The following is a 16,964-nucleotide window of genomic DNA, read 5'->3' as shown; positions in this document are numbered from 1 at the left end:
GAATTTAGTATAACCTTTTATTCCACGAGTAGCGGGTATAACAAGGATTAATTGAAGATCGCACTTTAAACATATAAAAGTTTTTATATCAACTGTCCTGACGACTCTACTTTTAACTAAATACCTGAGCTGTCTATAATTTCATTAAGCTTACTTAATATCACCAGAATAATTTTTAATTTTTGGTATTTACACAAAGTACGTTTATTATGTATATACTAATTGGCTAATTGGTTTTTGAACGACATTTAACAAAGGTATTTAACTTCAGAATCAATGGCAACCGTTCCGAAAGATCTCGATTTTGAGTATTTCCGGTCTCAAAATCTAGCCAAGATCGAATCATGCTCAGAATACTCAGATCGAACCATTCCATGGTTCCATGGAAATGATTATCGATAATTTTTATCTATGTAGAAAAATGTCTGCTTGCTATCGAGACGAACCGATCTTGCTATCGAGATGAACAGAGAGGAACCGATCTCGATCTTAATTACCAATCCAAAATTAAAATGCATTTTATTTTATATAATTGTTACAACACTACAAGAATTTTACAACATTACACGTTAGGCTTATGTATATTCAAAATTCTTAAAGATAATTAGCCAAATATTTAGCGAATACTTACTACTCTGCAAAGAAAAATTGCATTACTGTTAAATTTGTATTAATTTTAATAAATTAAAAACAAACCGTGCTTAGTACATATCCAGTGATGTTGTTTAACATCTGGCGAGACTTGTTTAACTTCTGATGAAGATTGATCTTGAAACCTCAGGGAATCACAAAAATGTATTTCATTTAATTTCTTTGTCGTTAATAATTTTATCTACACATACATTTTTATGTATTGATGTTTATTCTCGCTTGACACGTCCGCCTTGGTTGAGTATATACATATGGAATAATCTTATTTGATACTTTTATTTGTTAGAGATCACAGAGATATCTGATAGTTTTTATACCATTCCTCAATGTAAGCTTACATAATATATTTTAATACAAACTTAACATCTTAGTAAGCTCACAATACTTTTGTTTCTCAAGGTTCTTCGTTAATATAGCTGCAATCATCTGTTTAGTGAAAAGATGTTTCACGTTGCCCTTCCTTAACAATAACACATACAAAGTGATACCTGATATCAATATGTATAGACATTGAATGATACTGGATTCACTGCCAACTGTTAAGCGCCTAAATTATCAGTATTCATTATTGTCGATGCTCCATGTTCTCCGTAGCGAATTTCCAATATAAGTCGTCTTTATAAAATCGCCTCTTTGCATACGGATGATAACGCCATGTATTCCGCTTCTGTACTGCTGAGCGGTAAGCTGCGTTGTTTTTAAGATTTCCACGAAATCGGACCTCCAGCCAGATAGAATAGGTATTCTGTGTATGATTTTCTATCAGGTTTGTCGCCTCCCCAGTCAGCATCCACGTAACCAGTTAGAGGCTCTTTGCTAATTTTATAATGCAATTTTAGATCCTTTGTCGATGCCAACTTGTCGATGCTTACTTTCGGGATCCTGCGCCAATTTAGATACTGTAATGTAAAATGTAAAATGTGGAATCCTGCATACAGTTTAGTTGCAACTGCTCTACACTTCTTAATGCCCTGCCATTGAAGCAGATTCTCAATAACCTGGCTCTGACTTAGCATTATCCCGCCCAGGTCGCCTTCACGCTGAACTTCCAATCCAAGAAACATATGCAACGGTCTGTGATCTACACATTTGAAAGATGGAGCGACTTTGCTTTTCGTGCTGATGAGAACATTATACCCGTTACTCGTAGAGTAAAAGGGTAACTAGATTCGTTGAAAAGTATGTAACCGACAAAAGGAAGCGTTTCCGACCATATAAAGTATATATATTCTTGATCAGAATCAATAGTCGAGTCGATCTGGCCATGTCCGTCTGTCTGTCCGTATGAACGTCGAGATCAGGTATCTGATATTCAGGGAACTCGACTATAGCGTTCTCTCTTGTTTTTAACTTGACATGCTATGACCAGATCGTCCACATATACAAGAACAAGCGCAAGATGGCGTCCACCTTTATTCATGGCTTGTTTGTACATGGATTTAACCCAATACTACGCAAAAACTCCCTCCTATTTACAATTCCACTTTCTGCCAGACTGTTAAAGGCCGAAAATTGCCTTCTTTAGCAAAAGCACGCCGTCCGCATGATCTTTATCTCGAAATCCGAGTGGCTGTTGCATTACTGTGTACATGTCTGTAAAACCGCTATTTAAATAAGCCGTACAGACATCCATTTGGTGCAAATTTAATTTTGACTGTGTAGCCAAGCAATTATGAAACTTTTCATCCAACAAACAGGAGAAAAAGTCTCTGCATAATTAATTCCATACTGCTGTGAACAGCTCTTTAAAACTAGGCGTGCCTTGTGTCGCTCCACTTACCCGTTGTCACCCCTTTTCACAGTGAATATCCATTTGCAGCCTATAGCTCGTTCTGTTCTTAAGAGCCTCGTGCTCTCGATTCTTTGCTTTCGTGCGAAGAATTTTAGGACTGCCAGAACCCACTCGTTTTCTATCCTGCAGTCCTCATCCTCTGCGCCGTCATCATCGATGTCAACGCCTTCTGCGCTTATAAACTCGTGAATGGTGTGATCATTTTTAATGGAAACCTTGTCTTGGTCCTATGAGCTTTCGTCGTCCGAAATGGCATATTTGGGCGAACCAGGGTTGACTTTGCCATCTGAGCTTACGTCGTTGCTGCAGTTATCCCCCAAACCCTTAACCCTTTGGCTGTTCGAGAATAAGAAAGTATACGGTATTTTTTCCCTTTCTGCTTGAAATTATTATGTGCCTGGCTTTTATCCAATACAACTGCGAAAGAACCAAAAACTTTAAAATGAGATATGGATGGTTTTTTAATATTTCACGCTTCCAATACATTGGTCTTATAAATCTCAGTGCTCGGAGCTCTGTTATGTAGAAATACAGCTGTGTATATAGCTTCTCTCCATAAAGACTCCACCAGACCAGATTGCATCCGCCCATCTCCACTAAATCCGGATAGTCCTCGCCGCTATTGTGTATTGCCGCTTGATCCCATTCACTTGCAGGAAATATTCAAAGGTTGCGTTAACAAACCCTTTCCGTTGTCGCTGCGTATGCACTTTAAAAGCTTTTCAGGCAACTGAACTTCAGGAACTTCACAAGTAGCTTAAATTTCACGAACTCGTCTTTGCCTTTCAAAAAGTAAAATATGCTACGGGACATGCTACGATGCTCGATATTCGAGAGAAAATATCGATTTCCACCCAGTGTATATGTATGTACATCTATATAAACATGCTCCAATATTTTACTAGCTTGACTTTCCCGTTTTATGTGGAAAAGGCTGTTCATATATTTTGCTCAACATACAGGTTTTACAAGGGTTTGACTTACAGACATTAAGTTTTCCTTCACCGAAAGAACAAACATTACGTCGTTTATACACGGGTGTATCGATCCGATTTTATCTTGACCACTCCGTTTTTCCCTGCCTACAGAAATCCGTCTCCAGCTAATCCAATCGTATCGGTGTGCTTCTCCGGGGTTGTAAACAATTTTTCCTCACAGCACATATGGCTTGTAGCTCCGCTATCTAAGCACCATTTTGTGCGACCAAAGCTATCAGCTTTTAAACAGTTGGAGCCTGCTTCTTCATCTCGGTTCCATCTAACCTACATTCGGACTTATCCAGCTTTCCCAATTATAACAAATCACTTTTTCTTTAATTTTTTTTTTTGGAAATGGGCTCAGTGAGAAGTGCATGTCGCTCTGTCCAAAAGTGTCTTACTCCTTGGGAAGTCTCGATAGCAAGATTATGGATCCAAGCTCGTCACTTATGTGAATTCCCAACGACGATAGTTTATCCAAAACCTCACTGAAAGCATTCAGGCGGGTACGTTTTGTAGAGCGATACTTTTCTGACTGGCTTACTCAGTTGTTGCACCTCTCTCAGTTTTGTCCAAGGCCAGAGCCTTACAGTCACGATTGACACAAATTTGAATTTTCACCTGCATCATCCAGATTTCTTTTCTTCCAATTTGTCCATTTGGCATAGCGCACTCATACTTTCTGATTCTGACTCCGATTGCATCTGCTTGCTCTAGTAATGCAAACACCGCTACTATTTTTCAACTTTTTGATGTTTATTTCCGCTTGAGTAAAACACGTCCGCCTTGGTTGAGTATATACTTGGGGGAGTACTATTAGAAATCAATTCTTGGGCGTACAGCATTAGCCTACCGAACTATTTGTTGATATCAAGTAGGTTTCTGAAAAATACTTTCGTTACTGTTCAGCCATTGTATTTTACCCGTAAACCATTCTTTCATGCGTATGTATTCAATACATTTCTCAAGATCCCTCAACTCAACAGACTAGCGCTTATTTATTATTATAATTCGTGTGAGCATTGTCTTTTTTTTCGTTCGTGCTTTCTTCAGAGATCAAAGATGCATATTTTGAAGCTCACAGTTATAACAAAATAGAACGCTTTAGTCGATTTACTCCACTATCAGATACCCGTTGCTCAGATAGTGGGAGTACTAGCGATAGAAATTGTCAAGAAAAAAGTCAAATCTAAAAATAATTTTAAATATGATAAACTTGCCACATCGAAATGTCAAGCAAGCCAATAAAGTCATGTTTTGCATTATTATTCCGGTTGTATACAAATCTCTCAAAACTAAGTACCATCGCTGACAGATCACGCGATCCCGATATCTCGACGTTTATACTGACACCCAGACGGGCGATCAAATCGGCTGGTGATACTTATCATTCCTTTCCTCCATTCTTTTTAACGTATAAACATTAGCCTTAATATGAACGATCAAACAGAAGACTCCAGTTTTTGAACGACCGGATAGTCTAAAAAACTTTTATATAATATGTTAAATAGAATCGTCGGCAAAAGAAACGCCCCGATGGACCCGATGGAATCGATGACTGTGAACATAAATATTCGTTCTGACAAAAATATTGAAACTGTAAGAAACCATTCCAGTAATGTTTCTCCACCTCTAGTTTTCAAATTTTTCCCAGACCGTTTACGAAACTTAAATTACCATTTATCTAAACATTGCAAGATAATTTAAACAATTCGTTAAAAGATTATAGTAAGGACTTGGCCGGTATAGATTTTTAATGTCACCCCATAAATATTAGCAGGTTTCTAGGTCTTACATAATAATTATGTTTTTAGATAACTATTCTTTGGACCAATCTGTGTTGTGTATATATGTTAACTGGTTAAATATTTAAAGAAATTTAGTATCATATAATATGTAGAATGTGTGACGATGGAGTCCACATATTATGGATTCATTTTTGTGGAAATACGCTAAAAATGTATACGCATATTTAAGTATATATAGGCGTTATGGCCTAGTATATTTCTTCCCTTCCGCGGTCACACTACTGCCATTACTTGAGTTTTATTAATATAAGTGCGCGCCGACTGCAGGTTAGATTTAAATAGCTAGACCCCGGCGGCCATTTCAGTTGTTAGTAGTCAGTACTCTATAAAAAAATAAAAACGCAATGTCCGAGATATCAAGTGAACTCCAACAATTATTTGCGTAAGTATCAAATAATGATAAATCTAAATCAACACATGTACACACACTTGCAGGCAAATGTGTGTATGAAAAAAAGACGATGTTCAAAAACCAATTGGGAGAAATCGACAGCAAATTTAAGCAAATTAGTTACGAAGGGAGCTTTATATACATACGCATAATTTACCCAAAGTGCACAAAAGCAAAAACTGTAATCAATACGTTCTTGATTTGCATTTTATTATGGGGGCGACATGTCTAGAATTTGATGCATATGTTTTCTCTTGTCGCGTGTTTGTTTGAAAATCACAAATAGATAGGCAAACCCGACATAACCACTAAACGATTATCCCATTAGCCGCAAAATGCTCCAGTTCGGGCTAGATAACACCACTGCTATCAGTGTACACTCTTATCTAATGGTCATAAACCCCAATCTCTTTTTAGCTTTGTGGACGGCAAAAAAGAAGATTACATCGGGGCCCTAAAAACTGTTGTGGGTATTCAGTCGGTTTCAGCTTGGCCCGAAAAGCGAGGCGAAATCGATCGCATGGTGGAATGGACCACGGATCGACTGAGGTCTCTGGGCGCTGAGACAGAGCTGGCAGATGTTGGTCAGCAGACTTTGCCGAACGGCCAGATAATACCACTACCAAAGGTTCTGCTTGGAAGTTTGGGCAAAGACCCCTCTAAGAAGACCGTTTTGGTTTACGGTCATTTGGATGTGCAGCCCGCCTTGAAGGAAGATGGATGGGACACCAATCCCTTTGAGCTTACACAGGTGGATGGTAAGCTGTTTGGACGCGGGGCATCCGACGACAAAGGACCAGTGCTGTGCTGGATCCACGCTATCGAAGCTTATCAGAAGCTCAACATTACACTGCCAGTAAACGTTAAATTCGTATTTGAGGGAATGGAGGAAAGCGGCAGCGAAGGCCTCGACGACTTGTTATTGGAACGTAAAGATAATTTCTTAGCGGATGTTGATTTTGTTTGCATTTCCGATAACTATTGGCTTGGAAAAAAACGTCCTTGCCTTACATATGGTCTTCGCGGTCTGGCATACTTTCAAGTGGAGGTGGAATGCTCCAGCAAAGACTTGCATAGTGGAGTTTTTGGAGGCACCGTTCACGAAGCAATGCCGGATCTGTGTCATTTGCTAAGCATACTTGTCGATAAGGATACGAAAATCCTAGTCCCTGGTGTGGATCGCGACGTAAGTAGTGTGTATTCCAAAAGCTTGCTATCTGACATTAATTATTTTCGCATGGTTACAGGTCGCACCACAAATCAAGAACGAGCAATCTATATATGAGAACATAGACTTTGAAGTTGCTGAGTACAAGTTAGTTAATCTTATCCTCTAACTGACGTCGTAAATCTCTGCATCGCTGTAATCTTTTTAGGAAAGACATTGGTGTTCAACAGCTGCCGCATAATGGCGATAAAACAAGGTTACTTCAAGCCAGGTGGCGTTATCCCAGTCTTTCTGTTCACGGAATTGAAGGTGCATTTTATGAGCCAGGCGCAAAAACTGTTATTCCGAAGAAGGTTATTGGCAAGTTTTCTATTCGTCTAGTCCCCAACCAAGATCCAAAGCACATTGAAGAGTGTGTCGTAAAATACCTTAATGATAAATGGGCCGAGCGCGGCTCGCCTAACAAAATGAAGGTTTGTATTTTGTAATGTTTAGCTTGGCTATGTTCTACATAATACTTGTGTTTAAAGGTTACTATGCTCTCAGCTGGTAAGCCCTGGACCGAGGACCCTAACCATCCTCATTATGAGGCTGCAAAAAGAGCCATTAAGCATGTTTTCAATGTAGAACCAGATATGACCCGCGAAGGGGGATCAATTCCAGTAACGTTAACATTGCAGGAAGCCACGGGTAAAAACGTTATCCTTGTGCCAGTAGGTGCATGTGACGACGGTGCCCACTCTCAAAATGAAAAAATTGATATTTACAACTATATTGAAGGCGTAAGATAGCACCATATTATATCACTGCTATTTCTAAACTCTTACAATTTTTAGACTAAACTTCTAGGCGCCTATCTGCACGAAGTGGGAAAATTATAAAAACGCGAAGCATTATATTGATACGATAAAACATCACAACGGTGCATATATAAATATATCTTTATATCCACTTTATTTTGAGAAACTCCTGTATCATATTTTGTAAACATTTGTTTTGAGTAAATGGGTGTATTGTATTTGCTAAAAACCATTAACAAATAACTGTGATCCCAAGGACTCGTAGTTACGAAGAAACTAAGATCTGATGTGATTGACAGATCTTAACGAGGTATAAAACAATTGAAAGATTTAAAAAAAAAATGAATTGGTTTGGAGGCATATCGATAAAAGTATATATGTACATACTTACCTATTTAAATAATTAGGACTGATCGGCCGGTGGATAACTCCACCCATAAAAATTATAAAAATATGAATCGATTTGTTAAAACTTTAATGCTTAGCCCAAAAAAAAGTATTCGGGAACTTTTCTAGGTGAAATTTTTTTTAACATATCGTTATAGTTAAGTCCTAAAATAATTTGGCTTATCTGGTTAACCCAAATAAGGAATTTAAGGTGAACCCAGTTTGGAAAAACCACGTAGTTTAGCGTTACAACAGCTAAATAAATATAACTTTTGAACTACTGGGCTTATAGACTTGTTCTTCATGTCGTTTTAAAATTCCAATTATGTACCCGTTACTCGTAGAGTAAAAGGGTATACTAGATTCGTTGAAAAGTATGTAACAGGCAGAGGAAAGCGTTTCCAACCATATATTTTTTGTATTTATTTTAGATTTTTGTTAGTCTTGTAAATTTCTCTTGATTTGCCAAAAATCTTTTTGCCACGCCCACAAACCGCAAAAAACGGTCAGTGTTGAAATTTCTCTTCGCACTTCCACTAGCTGAGTAACGGGTATCAGATAATCGGGGAACTCGACTATAGCGTTCTCTCTGGTTTTTAAATTCAAATTCCCTAACTATTTCCCAAACAATTATGAACACAAAAGATTAGTCGATTTCCTCAACTATAAGGTAACCTATTCCCCAGCACAACTACAAAAAAATTACCAGGAGAAAGGCAAGGCAAAAAGAAATATTTTTTATAATTATAGGCATGAGACAGTTTGTGGCCGTGGCAATGAGGTAAATGGGATAAGTATATTTTCGACCAAGATGTCTAGCTCGGTCGGTATGCTCATGTAAAAAACTTGCAGATCTCTTGACGCTTACACATTACGTATGTTGTACAACCATATCCGGAAATGGTTGTACTGAGTTGCTATTCAGTTTAAAAAATCTTTTTTTTTTCGAAAAATCATTTCAGTGCTAGTGTAATAATAGATCCGAAATGATTGGGTTCGGACGACCAAATTCTATAAGAATAATCGAAAAATTAAAAGGAAAAGGAATCCTACGAAAAAAAGCTCTATTTTTTAATTCCTCGATTGTCAAATACCCATTACTTGGATAATAGTAGTGCGACGGAGAAGCAAAAAAAAGGAGTCGAGCAATTCAAAATGTGTAGCCCCCTTTCCAAACACATCAATTCCTATCAATTCCATCAATCAATATTCCTATTTAGCAGATCCCATCTCATTTGATGAAGTAAAGTGAGTAGAAAAGTGACTTTAGTAGTTTATGTTTGATTCTTCTTCTTAAGAATCTTTTCATTTCGAGGACGTTAACACAAATTCAACCCACATCGTGCTGCCAGAATATCTGACACATTCGTGTATGTATATTGGGCCTTATTTCTTACAGCCCTGCGTCTTGACAGAAGTCAAGTCGGCCAATTTGACCTGAGCTCCGTGCCCTAGCACCTAGTCCATCGATCGGTAATGCCTATTGACTCGATAGCCCCCCGATTGCCTGGCCGGAAAACATTGAGGCATTTAAAATTGTTTTGAACAATCTTTTCCATGCCTATAATTGCCTGATTTGCTAAAAGTTAATTATCATTATTCTTTGAAAAGTATGTAACAGGTAGAAGGAAGAATTTCCAACCCTTTAAACAACACAATTTTTTATTTTTTCTCTATCGCTATACCAACAGAATTTGGAAATATTTTCGTTGTTTTATAAGTCTCTTATATTGTTTATTTTAAAAAAGTTTACTTTTCAACTGAACTATAAGTATCAGCCTTGTTTATGATATGAACAAATTCAAGAGCCCTCAGACCCTTTGTAATCGTACCTTTCCCGGGGTGTATAGTCGATACTCTCCGCTACCCGGATTTTTAGCAGAACGACGATCTTCAATCCCAGTATCATACGTCTTTGTTGTGAGCCGAAATTATAAATCACTTCGTTTACCAGGAAAGACGCCGTCGCATCCTTCAATGCCTGAGGTACATTATATTTCAAGATGTGGGTCACCACAACAAATAATCAATCGTAACCATTTTAGTATCTCGGATTATTGCCCAGGAAGTCGATTAAGAGTTTCCCAAATGGCCTTTTCGTATCTACCCTTTTTTAATTTCCACCTGCATCCAGAATTTGAGCGCAATGGTCTCTTTACACACTTAGCATCCCCGAACGAAGTAGAGAATCTGAATGGCCAATACTACTGGCGTCACACTGTCTTTAATGCTCTGCTGTATCCATAGCTTTCATTCAGGTACTTCCAGTTCATCATCTATGTTTGGATTCCAGGTGCGCTTGAATATGAGCTCATTTAGTCCCGAGAGCCTTCTGCGGCGAATTCTCAAACCCAAAGAACTCTGTTGGACCTGACAGGACTTCAACTCATTGAAACAGGGTATCGGGAAGAACTTTCTCGCTTCCTTTGCGCTATTAAAAATTGGGCTTGCAGCTCCAGCGACCTTCTGGCAAGTCGTCCTTACAAAAATGTTGTTTGTCGAATTCAGAAATAACCAGAACCGGCGCTCTCGCCAGGACCAACTTAAAGTTATCTACAGCCTTCAAGACCTCGAACAGCCGTGCGCCAGTATAGTAAAGATTTCACAAAGCCAAGGAAGGCTCATACTTTCTTCTTGGAACTCGGGTATTCCACCCTCTGAAAGCAGCAGTCCATGCGCAGTCAAATATAAATCCAAATCCGGAAACTAGGGCACGGACTAAGATGTCGTCCAGGTAATCAAACACGTAACAATTCAGCTTCGCTGGTATCATACAGTTTATAAGTCGCTAGGTGGGGCTTTTTTCCTACACTGGAGATAAATCGATCTAAATTGTATTATTTTCATTCATCATTGACCATCTTTTGCTACGCTGGGCACATGGAGAGGGTCGATCCTGGAAGACTCTAGCTGGACTAGCTCGATGGAATGCCTTTCCAAACTAGACACTCCTAGACGATTCCGGACAAAGGTAAGAAACTCTCTCCTGATCTTTTCTAAAGCTTTCTTTGCTGTGCAGAAGGGGTCTCGGGCTCCTCCTTTGTTTCGTTATCTTCTTCTTGGTCCGCGTCGGAATTTCGTATGACCACTAGAGCTAGCCACAGCGCCCTTCAAAGTACGGACTTGTTCCAGGTATGCGAAAAGGTAAAACGATATTATTATACCCCTGTACTTTTCAGTCTCCGAAAATAAACCTATTTTCGCCAGAAGCCGAAAAGCAAGGCACCTAGTGTTTCCACGTGCTCCCTTCGGTCCTAGTCCAGCACGCTGAAAGTGGCACTCGTGTCAAACACGAGAAGAAGACTCGTTTACGTCATCTATCACCTCACGTTGTCTTGATCTCTTGATCCTGAAGCGGTTCCTTGTTTACTGAACTTTCCTTGGCACGCATGAAGAATGCCGCTTATCTGAAGACCCGCAAAAATTCGCTTTTGAACATCTAAGTGTAGTTGCATAGCATATCTTAGATATTTGTGATTATATTCGTGATTCTTGTCTAAGCGAATCCGTTCCGCTCTCGGTTAGCTAACCGGCTATTTTTCGCGCTTTCGGGGCACTTCAATTGCCGTTGTGTCATTTTATATGCGTGAGACAGGTTGCTGCTTGGAATGAAAGTAGTTAACAGCGATTTACTCGGACTGGTGTTCGAGCTGTATTGAGCAGCTCGTGCATGCTCTCGTGCTTCGTCTGATGACTCCGGTACCGATTCAACCGAGCCCTGCGCAGCTGTGCCCAGGATGGGCGAACGTGAACCCAGTACCACTCCTTCGCTCCTCCCGATAGGAGGACATGGAAGTTTCTTAAAACCTGGTGATGCGGACACTGGTTTTGGCGCTGTAGGAACTCCAAACGGAATGGGGTTGTCCTCCACCTTCCAGCGCTCCTCCCGGGGTCTCTTCTGTGTTGGACTATCGATACAGCTTGTTTAGAAATCCGCGTTTGTCTACGCCTTTCGTTAGCCTTTGATCGCCGACTGCTGCTTCAGAATGGTCAAACTGGAATGTGTAAGTTGGCCTAAGAAAGCTACAAACACCGCGGAAAACTTGCTCCGCATTTGGTGGTACTTGTATTTACGGCCCAAAGTATGGACAACGCATATCCAAAGGGTAATACGGAACGTGCGAAATCATGAGTATGTAATATTTTTTCTTCGCAAGGCCAACGAAAATTCGGTACAAATTCAGGAGTGGTTACGACGAGGACAATTCTCACTCACTTTTCTGACCCCGGATCAACTCACAATATTCAATAAGGGATATTAATAATATATACTAACAACAAATTTTAGTTAATTCGGAGCGCAGCCAGGCAAGGCACTAGAACTAGCGATAGGCGATGTCATTTGTTGGCTGCATCTGAACCAGAAACCCAGTTTGGCGCAGGAGGATTCTCACCGAAATATTTTACAGCCTCTCTTAAATTGGATCACTGTGCATGATCTAGTCCATTTAAAACATTCACACATACATACTTGTATGTACATATACAAAAACACTGGCAATCGGCAAGTTAATGTATTAATTATATACTTAAAAAACTTACGTATAACAACTAAAAAAATACATCTACAAATACAGATACAATTATATCCTTTATGGTGTCTCAAATGCTTTCTTTACTGTGTGCGAAAAGGGATACAAAATACATAGCAAGTTTTTCGTGGCGTAATTGAATATAACGTCTTAACGTTACGTGTTACGTTTTCCACAATTTCACTTATAACACTACCTTTTCGTCGTTACCTTAACACTTATTCCAAAAATACCAAGTACTCTATAATCATAAAATACGAAGCAGTCGGCGAAATGTCGTTTTTTAATGTCCAGGTCATGGCAACACAACCGCTGTACACCAAGCAATTTTTATTGGCTTTCGGAAATTAGTAAATTGTTTCTTGAAGACTTGACTTGGCACGTAGATTTCCTTACGCTAAAAAGGCAGTCTTTACTTTGTGACATGGGACCGAAATAGATTGAAGTGCGTGTGTGTTCTTTTTCAAAATAATTGTGTTCTTTAAACTTCAAACGCCACCGACATCTTTATGTTTTTCATCTCACCGAATTATAAATAGTTGCGTGTCGTTTTATGGTTCCAAACCCTGGCAGAGGAGGGAAAAAGTACGGGAACTGGGTGAAGATCAACGAAACGCCAGCAAAGCGGAACTTTCAAAGTGCCGTTAAAGCTGCTCCCATCTGCTAAGCTCACACTTACACAATCACAGGCTTAACTTAGAAGGCGAAGTGCTATGCAAATATTATGTGCTTGACCTGATTTTTTAAAATATATCCATATTTCTATAATTTCGATCATTTGGGTTCTGGTTTAGATAAAACAAAAAATTACCTGTCACGCACTTTTGTTTCTCTAAATGCTCAGTTTCCACATTAAAACCAAGCCAGACGTGGGTGTCATCATTTGATTCTTGGTTGTTTGTTCTGGAAGCCAATCATTAATTTTTTAATTTAATACGGCTAAGAATTGTGTATTGCATGAATAACTTTTAGCTTTCTTTCAACAGGCACAATTTTCATGGATCGCAGTCTGGACTCTATTGGTAGCTGTTCCCTCGATGTAGACGCAGATTCTTCCGACATATCAGGTAAATATATGTGCATATCTATATCTAACCTCAATCGCCTTGGCTTACCTCGAGTGGACTTTTCCCGAATTGCAGATACCAGTGGGAGCCTGAACTTCCTAACGCCGCTCTCAGTAAGGGACATCACACGCGAATTTACTGGCAACCTTCAGGAGCGCAGTGTTCCTAACTTGCCTCACCAACCTCAGCACAAATCCCCCGCCTTCGTCGAATCCAGGTCGACGGAGCTCGAGCACATGGTGCTGGTACCCGCAATTGAGGAGTGCGACCGAGAGCCGAGCTCCAATGATTTTGACGAGGCTTCTACAGAAAATTCACAAGAAGCTCCCGATAAGAAGCCGAGCTATTTAAACCTGGCTTGCTGCGTTAACGGTTATTCCAACCTGACCACGTACGACTCTAAGATTCGGCAGGATATAAACAAGTCACGTGAGGTTTCCCCGATTCGACCCTCCACCAGCAGTCTACAGTATTGTAAGCGCAACCACTTTCTAGCGATTCCAACTCTGCACAGCATGCCTTCTCCGGAAAGCAAGTGCAAACCCATCGAGCCTAACAACAACAGCAACGACAGTAGCGGAAATTTCCGTTCGGTTTCTAGTCATACCAATGGAAATGGCAGTTTCATCAAGCAACGGGTGGAGCGACTTTACGGACCGGGTGCATTAGCCCAGGGTTTCTACAGCCCCAAAAAGCACGGCCAGTCATCGTATGCAGCAGGGCGATCGGAAAGGGGACAGTTAGAGATCGATTCTCCGCAAGGCTCCGAACTGGCTCGGAAATTCAAGCAGCTCTCCCCCAGTAAAGACTATGGAGAGTTCCGAAAGAAACTTCAAAAAAAATGCTCTCAGAGTACCACGTCGCGGGTAGACGAGTCGTTGCACTCGTCACTGTTAAGCGGAGATCTTGACCTGCCCGTTTTTAGGCACCTCAGTCAAGAGTTTCGCGCCCAGTTGCCTACTGTGTCACCAAAAAGGAGTGCTCCTCGATCTAGCGTGGCTCCAGAGGTGCTGCTTGAAAATAACGAGTCAGGTACAGATCCTGGTCCCGCAGATGAAGTCGACCACGAGTCCATAAAAATGGCCAAACTAGCGTCAGAGGAATACGTCAGCACTTCCAATATTTTTGTTGAAGCTGTTGTTAGGGATGGAAATTTTTTTCTAAAAATACTAAAAGAGGAACAAACCCGTCTGTTGGCGCTAGCCGCTCTTGCTGAAAAATATGCAGACGCCTTGTCTGTAAGTTTACCTAATAGTGCTTAAAATCTCAATTGTTTTCATTAATATTTTCGATGTTGAACTCTACAGACGAATCCAGATATCACCGAGGATATATTTGGGCTATTACGATCAGCGTCGGGTAAGGCCCGTCTTTTGGTGGCGCAGAAAATGAAACAATTCGAGGGTAGGTGTAAAGCAAAGTATGATACTACTTCTTACTAACTTTAATATTTTAGGTCTTTGCCACAATAATCTGAATCGCTCACCGGAGGATAAGTTTCCAACTACTCTGGATGATTTACAAGGATTTTGGGATATGGTTTATTTGCAAGTAGAGCACGTGGATTCCATTTTTGCTGATATAGAGCAACTCAAAAGTAACGACTGGAAGATTAAAGCTCAGTCCGTGACTGACAAACACGATTTGGACACCGTACCAAGTAAGGCAACAAAATCTTCAAAAATCGGGGTACAGCAAGTGAAAACGTTCGGAAAGCCATCCAGCGTTCGTGTAAATGGATCGGCAGCTCCCCCACCTAACTCGGCAGCAGCATTAAGAAGGGAGGCCCAGAGAAAACTGCTTCTAGAGATGAAACGTCAGCGTCGCGAGGCTATGACCGCAGCGGCCAAATTAAATCCGAAAGATGTTGATGGTGACTTACCTGGAATAATTGGCGATAGTTGTGCTATTCCTGACGTAAGCAACGGAAGTTAAATAATGCTCACTGCAAATAGCAACACATGCTTACTTATTATAAATATATTTTTAACTAATGTGTACCCCACAAAAACATACTTAAATTTATAGATATTTCTAGTTGAATTAATCATTTACTAGTCCCAACTAAAATTGTGTCGGAACTTCGTAATGAAATCTTTCACAAAGCGTCTAATATCTAGGAGATATCGAAGTATTGTCACCAATTGCGACTTACCAAAAGTTGTTCATAAATATTGCCTTATCCGCGAAAGATTTCGCAAACTAATCAATTTGCTGTGCACATTATGTAATTAAAAATTTAAATTTCTTTATTACATATACAAAAGACATTTATTCACGTTTTAAATTATCTAAGTACATTAAAAGAAAACACATCATTTGATGTTTTATAATTATTTTTGGAAAATGTAAATTAAACAATTCTTGGAATATCATTTGTATTAATAGGCAAAATATTTTTTATAATTGAAAATAAAAGTAACACACCTTTAATTAAAAACAATGTTCATGCTAAATTTTTTATAGCAAATAACTATGGACGTTAGCAACGAATTTGAAGTTAGCAGCATTGTACGAACCGTTTCTTGGTATTATTTATATTACGAATTCCATTAATAATGATATATGCTGACGATTTTTCCAAAACAGCTCTTACCATTTTGATTTTCTCTTTAGTTTAACACTTCAGACTAACACACTTTGGTATGTACAAATATATTAAATATGTACATTAAAAATAGATATCCTCTTTATGTACGCATAATCTTGGTAAGCTTAGCTCAATACGAACGTGGACTTCATTTTTATACCCGTTACTTGTAGAATAAAAGGGTATAGTAGATTCGTGAAAAGTATATAACAAAAGGAAGCGTTTTCCGACTATAAAAAATATATATTTTCCTGATCAGGATCATTAGCCGATCTGGCCCTTCGTTTGCGCAAGTTTGTTGACCCATGTTGCCATGAAATATGTCTTTATGTTTTTGTATTAGTCTTGTAAATTTCTAACGATTTGCCAAAAACTGTCAGTGTTGAAATTTCCCCCTGGCACTTCCACAAGCTGAGTAACCGGTATCTGATAGTCGGGGAACTTAACTATAGCATTATTTTCTTGTTTTGACGCTTGCTTCCTTCTTTGTTTCATTATTTCGATCGATATGCCAATGTGTCGCCTACAAACCGCGCAGCGCTGCAACGCCCACACTACTACGCAGTGCAAGTTTGTTTCAGATGGTTGCCATACCCACTCCACCGCCCACATACCACCCGAAACTATCAAGCCCATACTTTTAAAAAAATGTTGAAGTCCACAAACCATCCAAAACTGTCATACTTCCAGAGTCCAGACAAATAGACGCAGCGCAAGTTTGTTGACACATTTTGTCACGCCCACTCTAACGCCCACAAACCGTCCAAAACAGTCACGCCAACACTTTTGAAAAATGTTTTG

At 39.5% G+C, this 16,964-nt stretch overlaps 2 protein-coding genes across 6 annotated transcripts; both read left to right on the top strand.

The window, feature by feature from the left end:
• Positions 1-5,446: 5,446 nt before the first annotated feature.
• On the top strand, positions 5,447-7,816 carry LOC122618382 (cytosolic non-specific dipeptidase). The gene is made up of 6 exons (XM_043794790.1): positions 5,447-5,610; positions 6,037-6,805; positions 6,867-6,934; positions 6,996-7,260; positions 7,318-7,569; positions 7,624-7,816. The coding sequence occupies exons 1-6, from the start codon at positions 5,573-5,575 to the stop codon at positions 7,666-7,668; spliced, it is 1,437 nt and encodes a 478-aa protein (XP_043650725.1). The 5' UTR covers positions 5,447-5,572; the 3' UTR covers positions 7,669-7,816.
• A 4,989-nt stretch (positions 7,817-12,805) lies between these two features.
• On the top strand, positions 12,806-16,013 carry LOC122611615. 5 transcript variants are annotated; one of them, XM_043784823.1, is made up of 5 exons: positions 12,806-12,884; positions 13,493-13,573; positions 13,649-14,811; positions 14,881-14,977; positions 15,030-16,013. In XM_043784823.1, the coding sequence occupies exons 2-5, from the start codon at positions 13,504-13,506 to the stop codon at positions 15,506-15,508; spliced, it is 1,809 nt and encodes a 602-aa protein (XP_043640758.1). In that variant the 5' UTR covers positions 12,806-12,884; positions 13,493-13,503; the 3' UTR covers positions 15,509-16,013. The 5 variants fall into 5 exon arrangements, with proteins under 5 accessions (XP_043640758.1, XP_043640755.1, XP_043640756.1 ...); XM_043784820.1 differs by having other exon boundaries at positions 12,807-12,951; XM_043784821.1 differs by having other exon boundaries at positions 12,807-13,091.
• The last annotated feature ends 951 nt before the right edge of the window (positions 16,014-16,964 follow it).

The sequence above is a fragment of the Drosophila teissieri genome, chromosome 2L, assembly GCF_016746235.2.
Source record: "Drosophila teissieri strain GT53w chromosome 2L, Prin_Dtei_1.1, whole genome shotgun sequence".
Classification (NCBI taxonomy): Eukaryota; Metazoa; Arthropoda; class Insecta; order Diptera; family Drosophilidae; genus Drosophila; species Drosophila teissieri.
The sequence above is the reverse complement of the archived record's forward strand: the minus strand, read 5'-3'. Positions and strand labels throughout refer to the sequence as shown.

Excerpts from the sequence above, each read along its gene's own strand:
- LOC122618382 (XM_043794790.1), top strand. The coding sequence starts at position 5,573 with ATGTCCGAGATATCAAGTGAACTCCAACAATTATTTGC. Across the intron at positions 6,935-6,995 it reads TTTGAAGTTGCTGAGTACAA|GAAAGACATTGGTGTTCAAC; the intron begins GTTAGTTAATCT and ends TAATCTTTTTAG. Across the intron at positions 7,261-7,317 it reads GCTCGCCTAACAAAATGAAG|GTTACTATGCTCTCAGCTGG; the intron begins GTTTGTATTTTG and ends TTGTGTTTAAAG.
- LOC122611615 (XM_043784823.1), top strand. The coding sequence starts at position 13,504 with ATGGATCGCAGTCTGGACTCTATTGGTAGCTGTTCCCTCGATGTAGAC. Across the intron at positions 13,574-13,648 it reads AGATTCTTCCGACATATCAG|ATACCAGTGGGAGCCTGAAC; the intron begins GTAAATATATGT and ends CCCGAATTGCAG. Across the intron at positions 14,978-15,029 it reads GAAAATGAAACAATTCGAGG|GTCTTTGCCACAATAATCTG; the intron begins GTAGGTGTAAAG and ends TTAATATTTTAG.